Source organism: Anarhichas minor, unplaced genomic scaffold (assembly GCF_050575085.1).
Source record: "Anarhichas minor isolate MPS153535 unplaced genomic scaffold, ASM5057508v1 ptg000010l, whole genome shotgun sequence".
Taxonomy (NCBI): Eukaryota; Metazoa; Chordata; class Actinopteri; order Perciformes; family Anarhichadidae; genus Anarhichas; species Anarhichas minor.
Window position 1 is genome coordinate 14501002 of NW_027466456.1, and position 26635 is coordinate 14527636.

Consider the following 26635-nt stretch of genomic DNA (forward strand, 5'->3'; position numbering starts at 1 on the left):
CACAGCACACATTTCTGTTCTCATACGTCAAGAAACAAGCAAGTCGCACCACTGCTGAAAGGCACCTGAAGGTCCCGGTATGAGTGTCAGTGTTTCCTTCACGTCCTGCACGAAACAGTCCGTTAACTCAGTTGTTGACACAGGAACTTTTTGTCCGACTGTGATACAAACCATTTTCTTAGGAAGTAGGATGGACTTGCTACTTTTTCACGTTTAAAATCCATTCCTCAATAAAAAGTTCTTGCTCTTGAATATATATCTTTGTATTTCACTCATTATTTCAGGACGTATGTACCGTATTTACACAAAGGTTAAAATAATAACACAACATTTTCAAACCATGGCGGTGAGTACACATGCTTTTAACAATAAGGCAGTAAAAAGTCAGACAGCTGTGGATATACTTGTGTAGCTGCGGCAGTGTTTCTTGCACACTCAAATGTGCGTTCAGGCCAGTTTCTGTTGGGTCTCCATGTGACGAGAGTAGAAACGTTAGACTGGGTCCCTGTGTTAGAAGCTAAACTTCTCAAATGTGGGTCCCGAGCAGAAAGAGCGTGAGTGCCTCTCTGTCTATCTACAGGTCTGCGGTGATGACCGAGTCGTACATTAGTACGTCAGAATCCGCAGCGAGCAGCGCCTTTTGTGATGCGTGGTCCAGCTGTCCCACTCCCCTCTGGCAAACTTGTCCGTACACCTGAATCGGCCCTCCACTGCTCCCCGGCATGATGCAGTGGGAGAGCAGCGGTGTGTTGGCGTCATGGTTGGAGCCCGTGGTGGAGGGCCCTCCGCTGACGTGGCCCGTGCTGGTGGAGCCGCTGGCGCTGCTGGGTGAGCGGCTTTTGGGAGGGGGCAGGTGATGCTGGATGACTCTGGTCGGTGGGGCCGGGGGAGGGAAGTGGGCTGGAAAGGCTGCGTATCCTGGTGGGATAGGGTACCCGTTGACGGGGATAAAGCGCTGGTGGGTTTGCGTCACAGCCATGGGTGTCCAGGCTTGAATAGGGCCCATCTGGCCCGGAGAGGGGATAGCCTGTGCTGGGTAGAGGTACCCTGCAGCCGCGGCGGCAGCAGCAGCGTAGCGGGGGTTGCTGAGGTTGCTCACGGGGCTGGCGCTCAGCGAAGTGGTCTGGGTGGTGGCGTTGCCTCCACCACCAGAGGGCGTGCTGGAGCTGGCGTGGGACGACAGCCCCTCCCAGGCTCGCAGCCGGAGGTGGATGTCCTTGAAACGCGTTCGACGTGTTGGTCCCTCCTGCCAGCATTCAGTCATCAGACCATAAAACCTGAGAGACAACACAGTTAGTTAGTTATCAGGCAATTGTAAGAATTCCTCAACAAAAACTCTGTAAATGCTAACTGTTGCTAACTGTTCAAACGCCCGACACTCGCAGCGTTGGTTGTCTTAACTTCAGAACAAGGTGAAGATACAGTGAAGTTTGTGAGCTTTGTACCACCAGGTGCATCATGTTTGTACTATTACATCATCTTCTCGTTATGTACTTCCCAGCTTATGCTGAGCAGCAATATTAACTTGAACACACCTTGGTGGACAGTCCTCGGGGCAGGGCAGCAGCTGCCTCTTTCTCACCATCTCCATCACTTCCTGGTTGGAGAAGCCGTAAAAGGGCTGCAGACCGTAGCTGAAGATCTCCCACAGCACAACTCCGAACGACCAGATGTCCGAGTCTGTGGCGAACTTGCCGTAAACGATGGCCTCTGGGGGCATCCAGCGGATGGGCAGCAGAGTTTTGGGCTGGAGGCAGTAGTAGTCTGAGGAGTAGATCGCTCTGGAGAGACCAAGGTCTGAGATCTTGATGTGGAGCTGTTCACCTACTAGAATGTTCCGAGCTGCGAGGTCTTTATGGGTGTAAAAGTGGCTGGCCAAGTACTCCATCCCAGCCGCCACCTAGGTTTGATTAGTCAGAAAGAAAACAATCATTTAAGGAGGAAGTACCTGTGAAGTACGTCTGGTACAAAGCAAGGTGGGACGAGAAACAGCATAGAGAGAGATACCAAATTTGAGCTCAATCAATTAATCAGCAATCCATGAATCTCTGCTTTCATATCCCACCTGTATGGACATGTGCAGGAAGTCTCCATGATCCAGGCTGGATTTCACAGTGCCGTCCTCATCGCTGCTGCAGCCGACGTCAGAGTGTGGTGAACGCATGATCAGGAACTCGTGGAGGTCGCCTAGGGGCAAAAACTCAAACAGCATACAGACGGGCTGCTCCTGGATCACCACACCCAGCAGGCACACCACATTTGGGTGCTGCAGCTCGGACAGCACGGCAGCCTCCTGTGATTGAAACACGAAAGACGTCGGTGAACTTCAAGCACAACGAAAGGAAAGACTTTTTATATGCTCATCAGAGCCTGATACCTTAACGTGACACTCCAGCTTAACTAAGTCTACGTATCGAGGCCTTGAAAGGTGGCCGTGAGAAGTTTGTTGAGCGTTTCAAACTCAAAAGACAGATGTTTTGGTGTATCGCTTTGAAGGCTGGCAGCTCAGGTCTCAATCTCTCTACATTGAAAGGGAGGATTATGTTTTTACAAGTCCTCTGTTTCAGTCCTTCTTAAAATCTAAATTTATCTGGACAGTCCCACAGTTTATATTTGGAACTATTTCAAGTGAAAAAAAGGGAGATTTTTAGCTGTATACAGTCTGCCATCGCCCACCACGTTTACCTTCTGTGGAAATAAAACAAGTCATGCCTCAAGTCTTGTGGGAAGAGAGATGTTTCCAATGGGAAAGTAGTCCCTTGTATTATAAAACAGTAGAGTATTTTAGTTCCACCTCCACACACAGTTAGAAGCATGTCGTTAAAATGACTTACTATTTAGCCTTAGAGCTTCTATAGATTTTATACTTTGTTGATTTAATAATATATATATATTTATAAACGTTTGAGCTTTTTTGAAGCTTTGGAGGGAGGAATCGACTCTGTACCTGCTGGAATTCACCCCACTGTTGGGCATTGGAGATATCCTTTAGGGTCTTTATGGCCACGAGCTGTGCCTGGTCCATGCCCGGCAGATACAGGTGACCCTTGTAGATCTTCCCTAAATTGCACTCTCCAAGCTCCTCCATGAAACGCACCGCCGACAGGGGAAGCTCTTTGGCCTTACTCTGCAGAGAGAAGAAGAGGAGGCCGGAAAGAAAAAAAGGAAGACGTGAGATCGGTGGGAAGAGAGATGTGACAGAAGAATTAGATCATTGTTTTCTTTGTACTCTTTCCTCACCATTATCCTTGAAAGGAAAAGTGAAATGTTGACATGAAGTTTGCAGTTTACTGCTAAACCGATGCAGGCGAACTGCCTAAGATAACATCAAATATGTGTTTGAGTAGTAAAATAAATAAATAAAAGTATAGCCCAGAGAGTAGATAATTGTTCTAATCATACTGAATCCATTACATCAGCTCCTAATGACTCCCTTTAAGCCTTTGGAGAGCAATGTGGGAACATTGTGAAATTTGGCAACTCGTCCTCAGTTTAAAAATGCCATTTAGCTGACAGGTTAGCAGCTTTTACAAAGACTGGGCAATTCATTAGTCTGCCAGTAAAACTGTAGAATCAGCTGCAGAAAGGACAGACAAAGCTTAGCTGTCTTTGCTAGCCGGGACATTTTAGTCTTGTATTCTTACCAAGGAGGACAGACTGTAGACTGTAGGTAAACAAAGAACATTTTCTAATTCTGTATTATTATGTTTTCATTCGTGTATAATCACCCGAAACTAAGAATCGTTGTGTTGTCATTTAGAATGAGCCCTTCATATCTACATAGCAAGCGGGTCCTCTTCAAGGATGTAAAACCACAGGAAATATTCAACATAATGAACGTTCATTTTTAAAATAAGCACAAATAGAAGATACACTGTCAAGACATTAGCGGCAATTAGCGGCAAGATAAAAGGTGACGCAAGGTTGGCAGAGATTGTCAGATTCCAGGAACTATGAGATGAATAATTAAATTCCTCAGTGAGCAGGAGCGCAACACAACTCTGAGGGGGGTAGTATGTGTGTGTGTGTGTGTGTGTGTGTGTGTGTGTGTGTGTGAGTGCGGGGACTTGCTGATGTTATGAGAAGCACAGATGTTTTTAGTTACGGGTTTGTTTCACCCGTTCTTTCCTCCCCACACCCAAACCCTCAGATCCTCCTCACACCACCGCAGGTTTCTGTGTGTGTGTGTGTGTGTGTGTGTGTGTATGTTTATGTGTGTCTAAAGGGATTGTCACGGGCAATGGCCCCTTGGTGACCCGGCAGCAAAGCTTAACCCAAGACAAAGGTGTAGATAAGAAGGGTAAGGAAGAGAGACACTCTTGGCAATAATACTGTATAATTTGAGGGTTTAACGCTCATCAAAAAGGTTTTAAAAAGATAGAAATCAGATGCAAATCCTCATTTAACCAAATTGTCTTGTAGGTGGAGTATCAAGCTTCCAGATTAGACGCATGGGCTGGAAAAGAAGGTGAGAACTGCACCTCTGTAAAAGCTCTTACAATGGATGGTTATGCAATCCGATATGTGTGGACCATATTTCAGGCCCTTGTTTTCTATGAGGACCATTTCAAATTCACTGTATAATTCCATAACTGTATGGTTGTCACTCTGGAAAACTTTCTTTGATCTCCCGTGACCATGACTGTTTGCAGATACATGGCCGTCATCTAAACACAGCATGAAAATAAAACAATCCTCATATTAATGGCTTCTGACGTGTCTGTGACATGTTGCGGGTCTTTCTGCAGCTGTAGATGGTAATATTATACACATTACCTTGAGCATCGACTCTGCTTTACACAAACAGACACACTGTCTAGATAATCCCCCCCCACCACCAACTTCACCACCACAAAGAAAATGATGTGGAAAAAGATAAACAGACATGATATGACTGAGTGTGCAACCTTGAAAGAAATATGATACAGATCCTAATGTGGGCTATGTGTGTTGGCTGGCAGAGCAGGGGCTCGGTGATCTGCATTACAAAGAGGTTCTGGGACAGAGGGAGGGAATGAAGGAGAGAGTGAAGGGTGAAAAAGAGGTAAAGGGATGGAGGGAGAGACAGAAGAGGAGCAACAACGAGAGATGGATTAAGTGAGAGGGAGAGATGTGGAAAAAGAAGAGAGACAGTGGGAGAGAAATAAACAGAGGAAAAGAGCTGCAGCTGAACATTCCTGGACCTGCAGAGGGTCATTTTCACACACACACACACACACACACACTCACACACACACACACACACACACACACACACACAGGCGCGCTCACACAAGCCAGTAACCCCAGCATGCTGAGACATATCCCAGTTGACACACAGTCGAGCTGTGCCAGTGTTTTGACTCCTTCATCAGTCTGCTCTCATGACTTAAAAAGACAAACACAGCAAAAGGGCGCTGATCTATATTCACACAGGAGAGTAAGTGTGTCTTAGCAGTACTGGTGCTGGGGATGCTTATAGAGAAGTGAGATGATGAAGATGAGAAGACTCAAGTTTAAACTACTGATATGTTCAGCGGACATTGAACATATCCCTAACCTAGTGGCATTATGTGCAGTGCAAAATATTATGCTGTGACATCTCCATGAGTCTAGTGTTTACACACATAACAGGTCAAACTGTTGGTGCATTTAATTTGGTTTGTTTATGCTGGTGTGAAAGCTGTCAATCAAACTTTTTGTGGTGTGAAAGCAAACTGAAATGTTCGGTAATGTATAAAAAAGCGGTTTGCAACCCAGCATTCTTGTTTGGTGGCTGATGAAGGCTCATGTTGAGACGTTGGGCTTTTGATCAGCACTATGTCGTTGAAGTAAAGAGCGATCGATGAAAAGACAAAAGTCTGTGTGCGGTCCTGATCCTTCAACGTGAAAGCAAAGCAAACCAACCGCATTAATTCAAAATATAAAGGTTTGCTGAATTCACCTGCTGATTGTCGACTAAAATAATTTTTTTTTTTTCTGATATATCAAAGTGAAAATGAGTTCAAAGAGCTGCTCTATTTATTTTAGCAATCCTCATTCACTCATGGGAACTAAATAATACATTTGAGATGTTATGTGATTGATTGGAATTTGTTTATGACATTTTTTCTGTATGACATCCTCATGCTATTTAAAAAAATGTTCATGATATGGAAGTCTTTATGTTTCGTGAAGTCACATTTTGTCCTTGTGGTGTGTAAACATGGAGGTGAGGAATTGCACATCAAGGAATTGGGGGCGGAGAGTACGGCACCACCCACAGTGTCCCGTGCTGTGACTGCTCTACCTTAGGCTTGTATGCAGTCGTGAGCATGGACATCTCGACGTTTTGTCCTCGGACCGGTTTGGGCTGGCGAGGGGCGGCAGGCGTCGGGGACTTCTGGTTGTTGCGGCACACGCAAATAAAGAAGAAGAGCAAGGCGATGGCTAACGGGATCGCCACACTGGGAACCAGGATGTACAAGATCTCCATGTTGCTGCCGCCAGACATGTCTTTATGGTCTACAGGGACGGACAGAGAGAGAGGAATAATATCAGATATAAAGATTATTGTACGACTGGATGATACAACGTGATAAAGACGCATAATAGAGCTGAACAATTTTGATTGAATAATAGTTGAAATCATTTTCCTGATGTATTAAAAAGAGATCTTTGGGTTTTGGGCAAGACATCTAGGTTGTCTAGGCATTCAGGAAATTAAATTTTTCACTATATTTGAACAATTAATTGCAAAAATAATTATTACTTGAAGCTCATGACATACTAATAATAATTTTAACAATGTAAAAAGAATAAAGAAGAAATTGTGGTGATTTTGCATAATCGGACATTTTCAAGGATACATTTTTTACATTGTTTTTATGATGAAAAACAGGAAGACCAAAGCAAATATCTGCAAATGTGTTACAAAGACAGCAATACACCCAATGTATGTCAGTATAGACTTAAACATATTCTCGTCTCTTACCACAGACGGGTATGTCACAGAGCTCCATGCGGACCCCCTCGTCCAGCGTGAAGCACCAGGGGGCCTCGAGTTTGTTCCCAGGGTTGCGGCAGTAGGAGTGTCCTCCGTTCAGCTCCGCGTAGCGGATGGCCAGGTAGGTGTGGCTGTGAGGATACTGAGAGTTCCACGGCTGACACTGACGGCCCGACTTGGTCTTGCTGACTGTCCCTCTGTAGTCTGTCCCGCTGTTGTTGTAACACTTGTGATCTAAAAGGAGAGGAAGGCGTGGTTGTGCATTAGAGGTTTGTGTTAGGGCTCTCGTCAGCACTTTTGTTTTTGAGGGGCAGGTAGTGGACCAGGTTTATCAAGGAGCTCACAGGAGTATTAAGTATTCAACCGATGAGCTGCTGGTGGACCGACAGAAAGCCCACACGTTTGCTTGTATACTTGAGAACTTTTAAGCCAACTACTTTGAGATTTGTGTCAAACAAACAACTTTAATAAGAATGTGTTCGACGAACTAGAGCTGCAACCATTATTTGATTAGTTTGAGAGTTTTCTAAACAGTTCCTGTGAGCAGATACAAAACACGAGGATGCTTCTCCTCATATAAAAATAATGAGCTCTATTAGCAGAAGTATAATAAAGGAAGCCATGCAACCAGCAGGTGAAGGTGTCTCACTCTTGTTTATGGGCTCGGCCATGGGGATGCCGATCCTCAGACAGTTGGCTGACTCCGGGCTGTCAAAGGCAGCCAGGTCCTCGCAGTTCGGCAGCTTCAGTCTCTTCAGGATGAGGGGGTTTGAGCGGGCGATGATGTACTCTGTCTTACACAAGTCGTTCTCCAGGATCTCACACTCGTCCTTACACAGGTCCCGGGGTTTGTCGGTTCCAGAGCTCCGGTCGCATGTCGGGAAGGCAAAGTGGCAGAGAGAAGGGATGGCAAACTGGGAGCAACGATCAGACAAATGGTTGGATGTCCCGATCATGGTGAAGGCCGCTGTACAGAAGGGAGACAACAAAAGTAGTTGCAGAATAGAGATTTATTTTAAACAACACAGTCTGGTGTCATAATTCACCTTTAAACTAAGAATCTATATTACGATTTTTCTTGTTTTTTAAGAGATAAGACCCAATAAAATTTAATTATTTCTATATTCCTGGGTTGATTCTTTCTTATAATCACTTAAAAGACACAAAAAAGACGAGAAGTTTAAAAAGCATTCATGTGCTCACATTGCTACTAACTCCTGAGCATCTAAACATTGGAAGGATCAAAGGGGGAGACTGACAATGAAAGCTGCAGCTGATTCATAGTTGTACTGTACGGTTATTGCAAACACATGCTTTCTTTCTGTGGTTGTGATTATCAGTAAAGCAGCCTTGTGGGGGGTGGAGGAGAAGACAAACGATTCAAAAGTGGATAACTGAAGTTGGCAGTTATCCAAACGCTCCTAGAGCACACGTTGCTTAGCAAAAATGAAGGTCAGTGAAAGTGATATTCAATTCAAGATGGTGAATAGCTACCGAATGTTGATGTTCTGGGTATGAAAGGTATGATTTACCGTCCTACTGTGGGCTCATAACGACCCTGTGGCATAATAAATCTTAATTATCACTCGTCCTTGATGTTTCAAATTAGAGTCCGAGTTCAGGACCCGTTTGTCCCTGAACTGTTCTGGGGAGACGCTGACAGCTTCACGGATGTAATCCATAACATACAGATTAAACTGACCTCTGAGGACATGTGCACGCAAACACACTAAACAAAAACACAGCAGGAAACAGTATGTGGGCCATTTGTGCTCCATGCAGAGTGGTGACCCTGCTGAACTTCCTTTTGAACTCCACAAGTGGCGTCCTGTTTTCCTCCTACAGCATACAGTATTAATTAATGGTCACCCTCTAAACAGACCTCATTCGCAGAAGGTTTCATGTGACTCAGTGTATGCAAAGGCGGCAGCTGTACAATGGTGCTCTATCAGCCCTATAGTTGCTGAAGACATATTTGAGCAGCGTTTGGCTACTATTCAAGACAGAATTGCTAAATGAACTAGGGGAACTCACTGGATGAAAGCAGGCACCTTTTGCTGTCAAGACACAAAACTAGTTTGTCCTTAAAAAACATTGTAAGATGTTGCTGATCGAGCAGCATTCAATGTAGATGCATATTTCTAACTGGATTTATTGATCTACAGTGAAGTCTTAGTCATCACAAAACTAGTTTGAAACTGTACAAAAACCTGAAAGAAAAACAAGTCATGCAGAAGAAAATATAGTTATGAATGAATGCCATCTACTGTAAAAGTAGAAATATATTTTGACCTTTCTTAAAATTCTCAACAATATATACATTTTCTTTGCAGTTCATGGGGTTGAACCCACTCAGCCCGTTTCTCACCTGTGATCTGGGTCTCGATCTCGCCCTGCATCTGAAACGAGTCGACGAAGATGCTGCGGTTGCCTATGAAGCGGGCGCAGGCTATACCTCTGTACGGCTGGCAGAATCCTTCTTCATCAAAATCCTCCCTAAGACATTCAGAAAGACAAAGTAGAGAGTGTGGATCAATTAAAAGATTGCTTACTGTTAAAATACATACAGTATGCCTGGAAGAGCAAGAGGACTTCTGCAGATAGTTACACGTGCCCAAATATGCTGTAATACATACGGATTCCACTAGAGGGTAGTCTACGTTTGAATCTTACACAAAACCAACTTAAGTGGATGGAGAACGCTGTTTGGACCTAAACCAAGAAAGAGGTCTCCCTTTGGTTGGCTAAAGATAAATAAATCATATTCAAGTTAAAGGCAGAGATCTGAGACGCACGCGCACACGCACACGCACACACACACACAAACACACACACACACACCCCCCCAATTCACAGCACAGATGTAAACCGCATTAGGAATAAATGTTTGACTGTTTGACTTTATTTCTGTTTCTGCAGAGAGATGTCATCATGAGCCCTGATCTGAAACACATGCGGAGGGGGGGGGGGGGGGGACGCGGCGGGAGAGAGAGAATGAGAGAGAGAGAATGAGAGAGAGGGACGGGGTTGATGATCATGTATTCACAACTTTAACTTCCTTTGGTGACTCTTGATTTGTCTCTTCATCTTTACTCTACTGTCTTGCGTCATTAAAACACTAATGTCCTGATCCCACTTTATAAAAACACGGGTCCATTTCACTTTGTGGTTAACCGTAAAATAGAGCGCCTTGAGGCTTAACGCTTCATTATCATCCAACCGTGTCTGCTGCCCTTGTTGATGAGAGTCAGGTAGTTTACAAGGGACGTAACAGCGTGTGAACTGTTCTAATTACGCCACACACTGTGAAACTACTCTGAAAAGCTTTAAAGACGCAGCTTAAAACAAGGTGACAATGCTGCATGCACACGCACACACACACACACACACACACACACAGCCTTCGTAATGCCATAGGTGTGTAAGTTTGGTGTGAGTACAGGGTCATTAGGTTCCCTCTCTCTGAGGAGTGTTAAGTGACTGAAGGGTCAAGGTCAGCTCTCTCCCTCTACCCCCATCTGCACAGATCTAAATGGGCTTTCCAGACATGGACACACACACACACACACACACACACACACACACACACACACACACACAGACCTATAGAGCAGTGGTCTGCTGCCGATTCCATGGAGATATGGTAACATTACATTTACAGCTTAATACAAGTTTATACTCGGAGTCTGTAATTTCCTACTAAAAATGTGGAAATCAGTAATAATGAGTTCATGTTGCGGTGCGCCTGCAGACGGCTTAGCACCCCTTCATCAAGCCACAAGCTCACAAACTGCTGCATCTTCAGATATTTTCCTTTGGCGAAGAGCTTCATCTCTTTAGGTGAAAATCATGTCTGTAAGAGGAGACTCTTGTAAGAAAAATGCTGCCACTGGGAAAGCTAGTTGAATGATTTGAGGGGTTAATGACTGATTGGGCTGCAACCGTTTTGAATGTAATGAAGCAGAATATGAAAAGGCAGCTTAGAGCATGAGAGAGAACACACACACACGGGATACAAAGAGAGGGCTGGAGTGTGTCTAGGCAGCCGAGAGGTTAGGTTGGTTGTGCGTCACAGAGGATGGTGGACACACACATCCACACTAACATCAAGCCACACACAGACAAGTAAATGACAAGGGAGAGCAGACGATCCGCCACAATGCAGCCGGATCCCCGCAGGCAAATTACAACTCTGGCCAGTCAGAACAGCCTCAACCGAACCAGCTCAGCCCAAATCCGAAAGCGGCCCTCACTGCCTTCTATATTTTTATTTCTTTCACTCAAGTCGACTTGAATTGAAAGCCATGTCTGAAAGGCATATTAAAAGTGTCTGTATCCTGTCCAGTGCAGCAGCAATGACTTATGTCTAAAGAGAGAAAAGGGGAGGAAAGCCACATCTACAATAACCTAATCGCCGTGAGACATCTGAGGTTTTTCAGAAAGTCTTTCCAGAGTTTTGTTTTTGTGTATCCATTTGTTTCTCTGTGTGTGTGTGTGCGTAAGCTATCCCAGGCAGGGAGAGCCAAGTGCGGTTGCTATTTGTGTAAACAGTGGATGGCTGTTCAGGCCTTTTATTTTACACACCAACGCCACGGGCCCTCTGTGTAATGTTTTATAATAGTTAATTACAAGGAGAGGCTTTTCCCCTCCGAGACCCGATATATAATCCAGATCCAAACAGAAAGGCGAACCTCACCACAGAACCCAAACAAGGTATCGAGGACATTGATTCATTGTCCAATTACATTTTTGCCCACCTCATTATTTATTCAGGGCAGCGCTTGCTAAACAGCCATGCTATTTTTTCCAGCACCGCCCTGATTCATGGTTGCATACATTCACACCTGGGTGGTGCCGGTACAGTTTGGAGCTCCAGTGCTGGAGACCTTTGCAATGCCAGCTGTTTATTAAGAGATGAAAGAGACGTGAGCAAGTAAGTCAGCAGAAAAAAAGTGAAATATCAATGGTTTGATGTGAAACTTTAAACTCCGGTTTTCCTGATTGGATTACTTCAAAGAAAGTAAGCAAGACAAGGCAGGCGGCATTTACAAGCTGCCAACTTGTAGAAGATCTATAAAAGACGTTCCTTTGACTCATGTGGGTGTTGACTCAAAATTGTAAGGAAGGTCTGCATTAGTCCAAGGATCATAAAAACTAGATGATATAAAAACAAGGAACCAGCTAAACAAAAGTTAAATTGGCAATATAAGCCCGATAGTGCAGACTATTACAGTCAATTTACACAAGTGAGTATTTATTTAGCTGTAGCCCTCAAAGCTCATAATGAAAAAAAAAGTATACACATTAAAAAATACAAACACCAGCTTGTATATTGTCTTGATAAACCTCATCATACTACTACTATATGCTTAATCATCCTCAAAAAGAAGTTAAATTTGGCATTGAAAGACAAAAAAACTGGATTCCTTTGAAACATACTATCGATCAAAACAACAAGTCTCTCTTTACAAAAAAAAAGATGAGCTGCTTGCAGCATGAAGCCACAGCTGTTGGAGCCTGATTAGGGATGTCCCTCAGCTTGTGCTATATAGGTTTTTTAAACATACTCAGATATGAACTGTGGGGACTCTGTGAATGAGCTGGGGGAGAATTTGGGGATTTAAGGGCACCATTAAAATATTATAAAACGAATATATAGGCTACAAATTACACAGGAAAGCACTTTAAGCATTAACACTATGTGTGAAGACAAACATCGCCGTAACCTTATAATGTTCCATTAAGGATATTATTGGAGCAGTATATGCCTACTATAGAAGATGCATTGCCCAAGGATAATAAATATGACAATAACATCACAACTAATTATGACTGACACAGTAGCTATAACATGCTTAAAGAAAGAATAAATAGGAATAAGTAGAGAGATAGGCAGATACACTTTGGTTGGTTAGATTGTGTGTGCTTAACAAAAGAAATATCATAATTGCAGCTTTTGCGATCGCGTTCAGCCGGACTTGGTTAAACAGACCTGCTCAGAGGCCGATTCATTTCATTCTCTCAGCCTGACTGGGAGGTGCAATTATGAGTCCTCAGCATATAGAACAATATAAAGAGATGTTACAGTGATAAATAATTAACCCTATTTTGGAGAAAAGCCCATTTTGGTGTTACTAGACATTTCAGAAGGGGTGTAGCGGACCCCAGCCGGACAATGGTGAAGCGTACTGATGTTTCCAGAGGCCTTTATTTATGCTCAACTAACTGTCATCCTTATTTTGATAAACACAAATTTACTCTGTTCTCCTTCGCAACCGATCTCCAGAAAACACCGTAAGAGCTACGAAGCAGATCAAACATAAATGAGCTCTTACGAGTATAAACATTCATTACATTAACGTTAATGCATTTGAAAAGCCTTTTTCAGGTTAATTAAGATAAAATGTCACTAAACATGGTCATAAAACACAATAAACACACAAGACCGTGTTCCCGTTCCAGCTAGGGGCTTAACCGTTCATAAAGTAACCCTTGTATTGCAGAGGAATATATTACAAACACTTTTCTTTTCGTACACACCGTCAATTATCTTACTGTTTTATGCAAAGTCAAGTTACTACTCTCTGAAGAGATTTGTATCTGCTTCCGGTTACGCCAGGACTTAAAAATAACGGAACCGAAACGTAAAAAGGCACTTTCAAAATTAAAGCTGGCAGGAAGTGATTAATCTTAGGTACCTAACAAATAAAGGTTTGTAGGAAATATTCACCTTATTAACAGAACCTCTTAAGAGTCATTTACAAGGGGAACATCTAGTTGAAACACTTTAATTAACAAGTATTTCTTTGATATTTAGTACAATCATGTTCAGGTGTGTTCAATAAAGACAATAATTTGTGTCTTTGAAGGTTGTATGTGGATTTTTTAGTTTGTTTTAGTGGTTTTGTTCCAACTGAATCAGATAAGTTTGCAAAGTTGTACAACTTATATATTAAGAGCCACACAGCTGATGTCAGCAGGTTGTTCTGAAGGTTCCATGTTCTTGTGTTCCAATGTCATGGTTCTGGAAACATGCATCACCAGAGTCAGTAAGGGACCAGCTGAGTGGATTTCATTTCAGAGCGATTTCTACACACCTTGAGTGCACACCAGAGAGAAAGAGAGATATACATCGAGTTTTCAACAGTTGTTTTCCGCATTATTTTTTTGTACAACGTATTTATTGTTTGTTTAGAACAAGTTTCAACACCCTGCAGAGGTCAAGTGGCTGCATGGTAAGTTGATTAATGTCTTGGTTTCTTTGTTATCTAGCACAAAACGGATTCAAGTCTTTTAACAGAGGTAACATTAATTATAAACTGCTGCTAACAATGTAAATAAAAACTATTTTAATGTTTACTGAAGTTAATCTCACATCTAATGTAGAACCCACTGACCTTTTAGTCTAAGAAGGAAAACAGATAAACAAACACAAGTAAGTCGATACTTATATCGATATAGTTGTCTTCCATCTCTCGCCCCTTTTTCTCAGCTTCTACATGACTGTAAAAGGTATCTATGTAGCTATTCACAGTCTGCTGAAAAAAAATATAATGTACAATGGCAGAAATGTGATCAGGTATTTAACTAAATTAAGGAAGATGCCATTTCATTTGAAATCAGTGGCAGTAACATGTCTACAAATGATTGAACTAAGTTTATTCATTCTACACATAGGTGATTTGATTAAACTAAACACATTTAATTTTAGAGTTATTTGGCTGTATGTCTTGTGTTTGGCAGTTGTTTAAGGTTAAATAAAAGATGGTCTAAACATGTATCCACAAATTCACTCTTTCAGAATCATATTGGTGACGGGGATCCTCTGATGATGGATATCACAGAGGATCCTCCTCTGATGATGGATATCACAGAGGATCCTCTTCTGATGATGGAAATCACAGAGGCCATGTCCAGACTTAGTGTAAGTGGATCCGTCCAACAGCCACTGATGATTCCAACTGAGGCCCAAAACAAGATGGCTACCCCGAAGAGGAGCCCAAGTCAAGAAAAACACTCCACCTACACCAATGGAGACTCAACCAGAGTCAAGCCGTCTCTTACGGAAGACAAAAGACTCAGGAGGACCACAGTCGTAGTGGCTCAAGGACAGCCAGATCCTTACAAGAAGGTGGATCACAGTGTGGTAAGTTGATTAATGTCTTGGTTTCTTTGTTATCTAGCACAAAACCGATTCAAGTCTTTTAACAGAGGTAACATTAATTATAAACCTCTGCTAACAATGTAAATACAAAACTATTTTAATGTTTACTGAAGTTAATGTCACATCTAATGTAGAACCCACTGACCTTTTAGTCTAAGAAGGAAAACAGATAAACAAACAAGTAAGTCGATACTTATATCGATATAGTTGTCTTCCATCTCTCGCCCCTTTTTCTCAGCTTCTACATGACTGTAAAAGGTATCTATGTAGCTATACACAGTCTGCTGAAAAAAATATAATGTACAATGGCAGAAATGTGATCAGGTATTTAACTAAATTAAGGAAGATGCCATTTCATTTGAAATCAGTGGCAGTAACATGTCTACAAATGATTGAACTAAGTTTATTCATTCTACACATAGGTGATTTGATTAAACTAAACACATTTAATTTTAGAGTTATTTGGCTGTATGTCTTGTGTTTGGCAGTTGCTTAAGGTTAAATAAAAGATGGTCTAAACATGTATCCACAAATTCACTCTTTCAGAATCATATTGGTGACGGGGATCATCTGATGATGGATATCACAGAGGCCATGTCCAGACTTAGTGTAAGTGGATCCGTCCAGCAGCCACTGATGATTCCACCTGAGGCCCAAAACAAGATGGCTACCCCGAAGAGGAGCCCAAGTCAAGAAAAACACTCCACCTACACCAATGGAGACTCAACCAGAGTCAAGCCGTCTCTTATGGAAGACAAAAGACTCAGGAGGACCACAGTCGTAGTGGCTCAAGGACAGCCAGATCCTTACAAGAAGGTGGATCACAGTGTGGTAAGTTGATTAATGTCTTGGTTTCTTTGTTATCTAGCACAAAACGGATTCAAGTCTTTTAACAGAGGTAACATTAATTATAAACTGCTGCTAACAATGTAAATAAAAAATATTTTAATGTTTACTGAAGTTAATGTCACATCTAATGTAGAACCCACTGACCTTTTAGTCTAAGAAGGAAAATAGATAAACAAACACAAGTAAGTCGATCCTTATATCGATATAGTTGTCTTCCATCTCTCGCCCCTTTTTCTCAGCTTCTACATGACTGTAAAAGGTATCTATGTAGCTATTCACAGTCTGCTGAAAAAAAATATATAATGTACAATGGCAGAAATGTGATCAGGTATTTAACTAAATTAAGGAAGATGCCATTTCATTTGAAATCAGTGGCAGTAACATGTCTACAAATGATTGAACTAAGTTTATTCATTCTACACATAGGTGATTTGATTAAACTAAACACATTTAATTTTAGTGTTATTTGGCTGTATGTCTTGTGTTTGGCAGTTGTTTAAGGTTAAATAAAAGATGGTCTAAACATGTATCCACAAATTCACTCTTTCAGAATCATATTGGTGATGGGGATCATCTGATGATGGAAATCACAGAGGCCATGTCCAGACTTAGTGTAAGTGGATCCATCCAACAGCCACTGATGATTCCAACTGAGGCCCAAAACAAGATGGCTACCCCGAAGAGGAGCCCAAGTCAAGAAAAACACTCCACCTACACCAATGGAGACTCAACCAGAGTCAAGCCGTCTCTTACGGAAGACAAAACACTCAGGAGGACCACAGTCGTAGTGGCTCAAGGACAGCCAGATCCTTACAAGAAGGTGGATCACAGTGTGGTAAGTTGATTAATGTCTTGGTTTCTTTGTTATCTAGCACAAAACCGATTCAAGTCTTTTAACAGAGGTAACATTAATTATAAACCTCTGCTAACAATGTAAATACAAAACTATTTTAATGTTTACTGAAGTTAATCTCACATCTAATGTAGAACCCACTGACCTTTTAGTCTAAGAAGGAAAACAGATAAACAAACAAGTAAGTCGATACTTATATCGATATAGTTGTCTTCCATCTCTCGCCCCTTTTTCTCAGCTTCTACATGACTGTAAAAGGTATCTATGTAGCTATTCACAGTCTGCTGAAAAAAATATAATGTACAATGGCAGAAATGTGATCAGGTATTTAACTAAATTAAGGAAGATGCCATTTCATTTGAAATCAGTGGCAGTAACATGTCTACAAATGATTGAACTAAGTTTATTCATTCTACACATAGGTGATTTGATTAAACTAAACACATTTAATTTTAGAGTTATTTGGCTGTATGTCTTGTGTTTGGCAGTTGTTTAAGGTTAAATAAAAGATGGTCTAAACATGTATCCACAAATTCACTCTTTCAGAATCATATTGGTGACGGGGATCATCTGATGATGGATATCACAGAGGATCCTCTTCTGATGATGGAAATCACAGAGGCCATGTCCAGACTTAGTGTAAGTGGATCCATCCAACAGCCACTGATGATTCCAACTGAGGCCCAAAACAAGATGGCTACCCCGAAGAGGAGCCCAAGTCAAGAAAAACACTCCACCTACACCAATGGAGACTCAACCAGAGTCAAGCCGTCTCTTACGGAAGACAAAAGACTCAGGAGGACCACAGTCGTAGTGGCTCAAGGACAGCCAGATCCTTACAAGAAGGTGGATCACAGTGTGGTAAGTTGATTAATGTCTTGGTTTCTTTGTTATCTAGCACAAAACCGATTCAAGTCTTTTAACAGAGGTAACATTAATTATAAACCTCTGCTAACAATGTAAATACAAAACTATTTTAATGTTTACTGAAGTTAATCTCACATCTAATGTAGAACCCACTGACCTTTTAGTCTAAGAAGGAAAACAGATAAACAAACAAGTAAGTCGATACTTATATCGATATAGTTGTCTTCCATCTCTCGCCCCTTTTTCTCAGCTTCTACATGACTGTAAAAGGTATCTATGTTGCTATTCACAGTCTGCTGAAAAAAATATAATGTACAATGGCAGAAATGTGATCAGGTATTTAACTAAATTAAGGAAGATGCCATTTCATTTGAAATCAGTGGCAGTAACATGTCTACAAATGATTGAACTAAGTTTATTCATTCTACACATAGGTGATTTGATTAAACTAAACACATTTAATTTTAGAGTTATTTGGCTGTATGTCTTGTGTTTGGCAGTTGTTTAAGGTTAAATAAAAGATGGTCTAAACATGTATCCACAAATTCACTCTTTCAGAATCATATTGGTGACGGGGATCCTCTGATGATGGATATCACAGAGGATCCTCTTCTGATGATGGAAATCACAGAGGCCATGTCCAGACTTAGTGTAAGTGGATCCATCCAACAGCCACTGATGATTCCACCTGAGGCCCAAAACAAGATGGCTACCCCAAAGAGGAGCCCAAGTCAAGAAAAATGCTCCACCTACACCAATGGAGATTCAAACAACTTTTTGTGTAATGCAAAAGGTTGGACAGCCCCGGCCCTGACAAAAAGAGGACACAAGTGAAGGTAGATCACGGTGTGAGCTTCCACCAGACTTTCCTCTGGCTTCGCCCTGTCCAGGCATAGTTCACTTTCTTTCGGGTCCTATCGCACAATCTCACGCTCCACCTCTCCGACGGTGCGGGCGAGACGGGCCGGTGGTGTGCCCAACGCCGCAGGGCCGGAATCCCACCTCACCCGGCACGCTGGCCCTCACTTTCATTGCGCCACAGGGTTTGCTTCACCCTCTGACTCGCGCGTGCGTTAGACTCCTTGGTCCTTGTTTCAAGACTGGTCAGGTGGGTTGCTGACATCGCCACAGACCCCTGACGCCTTTTACTTGAGCCTATCCCCGCCCGGGCGATGCGGTTGGGGTGCACTGAGGACAGTCTGCCCCGGTCGACAGTCGCGCAGGGGGCCCCGTCCCTCCCCGCAGGGAGAGAGGGCACAGCGAGCACTTAGTCCACGGTCCCGGGACGCAGTGAGGTCCTGGCGGTGAGCGCTGAAAAGCACCTTCGCCCCGAGCCTTTCCAAGCCGACCTAGAGCCGGTCACGGCGCACTGCCACTGAGGATATGCACCCCGGCGAGGGCCAGCCAGTGCCGGGGAGAGGTCCCTGTTTACCTCTCAATGGTTTCACGCCCTCTTGAACTCTCTCTTCAAAGTTCTTTTCAACTTTCCCTTAAGGTACTTGTTGACTATCGGTCTTGTGCCGGTATTTAGCCTTAGATGGAGTGTAGGCTACCACCTACTTTGGGCTGCATTCTCTAACAACCCGACTCCGAGAAGACCGGACCCCGGCACGACAGGGGCCGTTACTGGCATCACACCGTCCACGGGCTGAGCCTCGAACAGAAGGACACCGGGCAAGCGGTCTTCCATACACCACATTTCCCCAATCCGCCCGGCGGACGGGGATTCAGCGCTGGGCTCTTCCCTCTTCGCTGTTTTTTGATGTATTCTGTTGTATTGTTGTAAATAAATATCAATTGTTGATATTCCCGAAACTAAAGTGCCGTGTTTGTGAAGTAGATCGGATGAACAGTTCCTTGCTTTATAGTGAGACGATGCTGCTGCTGCCATCCTTTGGCATAACGGCATCAAATTTGTCATGGTCACTCACACATCATATCTATATCCAACAACTGTGGTGCAATAGCACAAAGCGTTCCGGAGATGTTTTTTAGGGCCAGCTTTGGTGAAACTGTATTAAATAATCGTATTGATCAATAATAGGAAAAGAAATGTGTGTTCCCAAGATATGTGAAGAACACATTTACATGCAGACAGAAATTCCTTGCTTTATAGTGACCTTTATATGGTTTATATGGTCTCATATAAAACAAGTTTCAGCAAGCTTGTTTCTCTTTTAATTGTATTAGTTGAAGATACACACACACACACACACACACACACACACACACACACACACACACACACACACACACACACACACACACACACACACACTTGAATAGTGACCAAAGGTCAGAGGTCACCTGTCAAATTTGAAGGTGTAGCTAGAGGTGCTATGAATTGTGTGTGAGGGGAGGTGTGTGATTAGGGGGAAGTAGGAAAATATGGAAACAATATAAAAGAGATTGGATTTGAGGTGCATGGTGGGTTTTCGTTATTCAAAGCTGTGCTTAAAAAAAACTTGTTTTACTTGTTTTTTCCAAACCAGGCTTGGACACAATCACAGTCACAAGTAGTTAACACCAGTGCACTTCCAGTTTTTTATTAGTGCAGAATGCCAAAATGTGATGTAATATTGTGGAATTGGTGCATAGCTGTTGGTAACCAGACATTTAGAGCTAGCAACAAGCTCATCACTGTTAATTGTTAGTATGTTGCATTCAATCCGTTTCTCATCTGCTGTGTGTTGTCTTCCCATAACCAAATGGGTTTAGAATTTACAGACTGATGCATTGTGGGCGTTTGTTTCGTATTGTGTGAGAACAATTCAACATCAGTTTGGTCTGCAGGCGTGATGTTTATGCCAGCAACACTTCAGAAGTTTGTGGTTTGAATGTCTCTAAAGTTTCCTTTGAAGGTGTCCAACAACGAATAAAGGGCACTTGTGAATCTGGAAAGGAGCTGATGGACATGAGAGGATAAGAGAGAGAAAACAATGCTGTCCTCAAGAGATGACATTAACCCTTGAAGTGAGTCTGCCACAGATCTATTCACAATTACAAAAAGGTGCCGCCACAGAATTTGTACTTATGGGATGTTGCAAATGTTTTTTGTAGTTATATCGGTGCAATGCTGGGGAAATCTTGCCACAGCCAACAATAACTGTAGGGCAGTGATTGATACGTTGGACTCTTTATACTGGTGTCCGCTTATAGACACTGAAGCTCAATTATTATCGGAGAATTGTAGAATATGAAGGCAATCCACTGTCAAAATCCGAATGAGATCCACGCGCGCGTGCAAATCAAACAGCCGCGCACGTATATTACTTTGGCAATTTAAATCAATCTGTGCAACTTGACTCCAGTTTATTTACAAGAGAAACACATTTTTTATTATTGTATTTCAAAACGCTATTAACATAATTTGTATTTCGTCAGCCTCTACAGTCTGACAAGTTTACAAAATCTGTCAGACAAATGTAGAACATTTACCTCTGAGTTGTAGTGGAGTAGTGTTTAGTGGCGGATTGAAAACCACCTCTTTACAGTCTGTCAGAGTGATATCCGGCCAATCCAAAAAACGAGGATTGTAACCAATTAAATATAGTTATAAAATGGTAACTGGATCCGCCCACTTAGTGTCAAAAAAGAAAATCTACTCGCGAGCGAGTAGGTTAAAGTTGTGCGCGCTAGGGGACGCCCCTCGCGCTCAAAGCATGGTTTTTGTTCTCGCAGGCCGCAATTTTGCTCGCGCAAGCAAAGATATTCTGCGCAGAGCGATGTGAAAGCGCTCGCCAAAGTAAAATACCCGACACACGGATCTCATTTGCGCTTTTGACAGTGATTTTCCTTCATAGTAGAATGCATGTGTGGTTGCAGTGTGTAACGATCTCTCACTGACAGGGAGCCAAAATGGCCACCAGAGGCTGAGGTTGACTGGGGTCTGCGGCTGCCAGCGGCCCGTGACCGCACTGAGAATGAACAGCGAGGGAGGGCAACTAGGGACTGCATTAGGATACAATGGAGAAAGAACGAGAGCCCTCATGGGTCCTCGTGTTACTACTGCTCACTGACTGCAACAATAGAGGCTTCTGTCGGCGAGAAGGACGAAAGGATTCAGAGCGTATACCGAAAGAGGAAGAAGGAAAGGAGAGACATAAGAGATGATGTGGAGAGGACATCAAGGCTGAATTTGAGTTGGTATAGGTTTTTCTTCTCATTTTAAATCTATATTTTCTTCAGTATAGCATTGATTATATTGACATCCTGTGTATGACGCTTTTTGGCTTTGTCTGTTCAGTTTGAAACAAATTGGCAGGGGCTGCACTGGTGTGCGCATGTTGCTTAAGGTTCTGATGATGCAAAAGTATCGAGTTTAAGTTATATGTGTATGAGTATCAGAAAGAAGGAGGAGGCTGCGTATGACAGTGTTTTTGTTGGTCTTTAGTGGACGCTCAGAGTGAAAGCCTGTGTTTAAGAAAATGCATTGGTGGGGACGCAATGCTTTAGGTACCAGTGAGGCGATGAAAATATGATTCTCAGGTGCTAAAACACTCCACAACTCTTTATAACACTATGAGGCAGGATTTTTGCTGTTATCAAGGTTATCAAGGTGGCAGCCATTTCATAAACAGCACAAATACGCCGTTCACGTTATAAAGCAATCTACAAAGAATGTACACCTGCACATACCTGAACGGCCAACGCAGAGCCTTGCCACATGCAGTCGCCACCATGACAGCAGTCGCCTACAGTCATGGTGGCCATCTCTGCTCATGCTTAATATGCAGCTCTTGTATTTATTTCAAATAAGATCGAGATCAGTTGATACTGCATCACTTCCCAGTGAGTCGGAGGAATATTACCATGTTCGAACATTAAATGCTAAAGCTTTTATAAAACTCCCATTGGATTAAATACTTTTGATTTGAGATAGAAAGTAACCATTTATTAACAGCATGTTTACATTTCACTGAATGAAAATTGACAGAATGCCTCCCAGCTATACAGTAGATGCTAGTGCTGCACTCTGCTGAAGTATTTGTTGTAAGGCCCAGTCTTTCACGACTGCAGATGATACTAAAGAGTTTTAATTACAGGGTTAACACCTACATGGTGATTCAACATGCAGGGAAGGACCCTGCATCAATCCCGTCACTCCCCACAACGCTCCTGGCCTGGTGACATCACTTCCTCGGAGAACTTGGCGGCGTTAGAAGTTCAAGTAGGGGGAGGGTTTGGGGATTGGGGTTGTCAATCAGCCTGTCAATTAGCAGGATAGGGGGGCAATATGTCTCCTAAAGCCTAACGTAAACCCAGTGGTGTTTAGACAGACACATACACACACAAACAAATTGAGCACAGAGGTTACGCAGAGAAATCCATTACTAGAGAGGTGAATTAGAGGAGGAAGGTGGGAACGTTTTGTTTAATAATTGACCCATGAGAGATTCAGGAGAACAAATAACATAGACAGTCAGCAAAGGTCTAGCAAAACATGAAGAAACAATAAAGGGAAAGTAAAAACATGCCATAGAGAGGAGGGAGAGATAAATAGAGTCTGAGAGAAACATTCTGAGAAAGAGAGATTGTGAGATAATTGAGGAAAAGAAGGAGACCGAGGACTGGAAATAGTTAGGAGCTCTATAGGCATTACGTTTGACTGCTGTAGAACAAAGTAGTATGTGTGTGTATGACCGAATTCACAATATCCCCACAACAGCATGAAGATAAAACTACTTGCATTGATCAAGTCAAACAAGCTTACATTAGGAAGGTCCAATACAATATGAAAAAGACTCTTCATTTTCTTTGTCTCATTGACAAGGGAGCCATACAAATATAACGTCTCATGATCTATTTCTATTAAAACAGAAAGTTGTCTTCCGCCTGGAGCAGTATTACAAACTTCGTGCTTGTTTTTCCTTTTTTTTTCGTGGCTGCAAAAATAGCTGTCTTTAGTTTTTCTTATTAGCATTCCTTGATTTGACTCCAGGCTGCATTGAAACCGTCTGTGTGGAAATAATAACAGGAAAAGCACAGAAAGCACTGAAGACAGAACAGCCGAGAGCAAAGCTACTACTGTGATATAGACAGTATGACCCCCCCCCAAACACACACACACCCTTTCCTGCATGATTTATGACTTATTGCATCCTAGATCACAGATCCCAATCTGAACACACAAAGGCAGACACTTGAAAAAGACAGGAGGACACATGTTTTGTCTGACTGGCTACTGACGGTGCTTAAGGAACAAGAATATACACGTTTGAACACTTTCTGAGAAAAGAGGAATAATCCTTGATGAGAGCGATTAAGAGTCACTAAGGTCATGTATTGTGGGAAAGGAAACCACTTTTGCACGATGGAGCTCATAAATAATCCTTCTTTACACACCGTCGTCAAAGGTGTTTGTAGGACACAATAAAACAAAAAAAGGGCTCAAGTCTGATTAAAGGATATTAGCACAAATCTGTCAAATCACTCTTTCTCCAATTGATACATCTTTGGTTGTGTAAAATGATCAGTGAAGAATATGAGGTCAGTTCCTCAATACCAAACTCTAAGTTGCTTTCTCTGCAATCATGAATTCATCCATTAACATTAGCGTCATTACACCAGAATACAATTCAGCTGCAAGACTTACTGATGACACTGATGACATATCCACTAGGCTACATAGTGTTTTCCTTGACTGGAGGACCTGTCCCTCTGCTATATGCATCTGACATTGAGGCATATTGGGGAAAATAAACAAGGATATTGCTTGATGAAGCTCAAGCAACCAAGCCAAGCTAAAGGAATGTGGGCACAACAGAAAGGTAAATCAAAACACTTCATCAGTGGCGGAACATAGTAAATATTCCTGCTTTTTCAAAACAGTAGAGAAGGTATGGCTCGGGATCTTCCAATAAAAGATAATTTACAGGCTCCTGCACTCCTAAAAACAAAGGGGACTAACCAGCACATTATTCAGTTGCTTTAAGGGCCTGACATACAAGCTCAGAGTTGTCGTCCATATTTACAACATGCTCCACGTATGTGTTTATGTGATATCCGCTCTTCTGTGTGTTTATATGAGCATCCTGGCAACGGTCGTCAGAGTTAAAAAAATAAAATAAAAAATGCTGCAAATTGCTTGAGAGGGAAACACAAAGAAACACAGGAGGGATGACAATGATAAAAAATTAAAAAAGACATCCTGTCATCATTTTATGATACTGGTGAAGTGTTTGTTTGAAGAAGAACCTTTGGCTGTGAAAAACTTTTTGAGGTTTCTTGTGATAGAAACTTGTAACTTGGCAATTGAAGCTAGAAGTACATTTGCCTGTATAATGGTGGGAAAGTAAAAAAAAAAAAAAAGATATTCATGTATATCGTTGACACCACCTCCCTTCTCTCGCCCTCTAGCTCCATCATTTGATCTGTCCTCTGGCTGGCCGACCAGGAGAGCCCACCCACACGCCGGCCTTAAGGGACCAATTCAGGTTACAACTGATATTTTTACAAAAACATATCTGGGAGCAGAAAATAGGATGGAATACAGGCGTCTAGAATACCTTAATGAAATCTGCTCCCTTTTACACGTTATTTTACTGTCAACGACTACTGGCAGCCTGAGATTGTTCTTACTGAACCTCTCCCGTCCACACAGTTCACTTTCAGGCCATCGTAAAACTACTTTGGCTTTATTCCAAAAATGATAATAGCTTTGTAAGACGCTTTTGATTGCCTCGATACAGTTAAACTAAACTGAATTAATGTATTAATTTGTATGTTGCTGTGTCTCTATGATAATATCAATGTTTATCCCATTGTTATTGTTTAATCCCTCTGTACAGCTTCATCTAGTTGTCTTCCTCGTAGAATCTTTCTCTGAAGAAGAGGTTGGAGCTAAATTTTATAGTGCTGCTTTATCACAACCCCAAAAGTTCTCTAGCGATACTGTATGCATGAAATTAGGCGGGCGCCAGGTTCAACAAATACAACACTAATTGATAAACTGACTTCAACTGAAAGGACTTCCTTTATCAACACAACATCAAACTGCATTGATCCTGTTAAGCTGTACAAATTGTTAAATATCCTCTGGCTCAGGCTCGCGGGATACAAGTCTAAACTGCAAACAAAAGCCTCTATTTATACCTAGAAATACTCAAGGTACACTGTGCCTCCCTCTGTTTCTCTCACACACTCCAACACCACCACTGAGGGCAAAGAAAGAACACTTTCTGTGCATACTTGTCTCCACACGTGTTTTTTTTTCTTTGCAGGAGTGTGTGCATATGTGTGTTCATGGGAGGTAAAAGGGCAAAGTTCAGGGAAACCCCACAAAACCCATCTAGGCCTTGTAACCCTCAGGGAGAAACCGTGATTCATACAGACGTGCACGCACGCACGCACGCACGCACACACACACACACACACACACACACACACACACACACACACACACACACACACACACACACACACACACACACACACACACACACACACACACACACACACACACACACACACACACACACACACACACACACACACACACACACACACACACACACACACACACACACACACACACACACACACACATTCTTACCAGACCTGACCTTGACCAGACCTGCCAACAGGATCACCAACAGACAGACACAGGGGATTCTGGGGAACAGGAAACAGGAAGTGGGGCCTGTCCAAGCTGAGTGTGAAAGCCTTGTTCATAATGAGTTGTGCATGAAACTCGTGGTGTGCGGTAAAGTGTGTAAAGACAGACCTACGCCCTTACTAGCGCCTAATAATGAAATTTGCTTTAATGGTTAAAGCCGGCTACACATCACGACAGTCCCCACGTGTGTGCGTTCACATGTGTCTGCCTGTATGCGTGTGTGGAGCCCCCTTGACCTGGGCAGCATTTAGCAGAGCGGCATCCAGGCTAGTGAGGGGGGGCTGCGGTGGGAGCTCTGGTTTCAAACAATGTCGGTGCCCT

At 42.6% G+C, this 26635-nt stretch overlaps 1 protein-coding gene across 1 annotated transcript in view; it reads right to left on the bottom strand.

Annotated features, from left to right (window-relative positions):
* Window positions 1-574: 574 nt before the first annotated feature.
* The window catches only part of ror1 (receptor tyrosine kinase-like orphan receptor 1), a 113256-nt gene continuing 87195 nt past the window's right edge, over window positions 575-26635 (bottom strand). Inside the window, exons 5-12 of the mRNA XM_076088666.1 lie at window positions 9333-9460; window positions 7614-7931; window positions 6953-7198; window positions 6269-6483; window positions 2948-3127; window positions 2066-2293; window positions 1536-1900; window positions 575-1277 (exon numbers count right to left, since the gene is read on the bottom strand). Of these exons, the coding sequence (XP_075944781.1) occupies window positions 575-1277; window positions 1536-1900; window positions 2066-2293; window positions 2948-3127; window positions 6269-6483; window positions 6953-7198; window positions 7614-7931; window positions 9333-9460 (2383 nt within the window). The remainder of the gene's footprint in view (window positions 1278-1535; window positions 1901-2065; window positions 2294-2947; window positions 3128-6268; window positions 6484-6952; window positions 7199-7613; window positions 7932-9332; window positions 9461-26635) is intronic.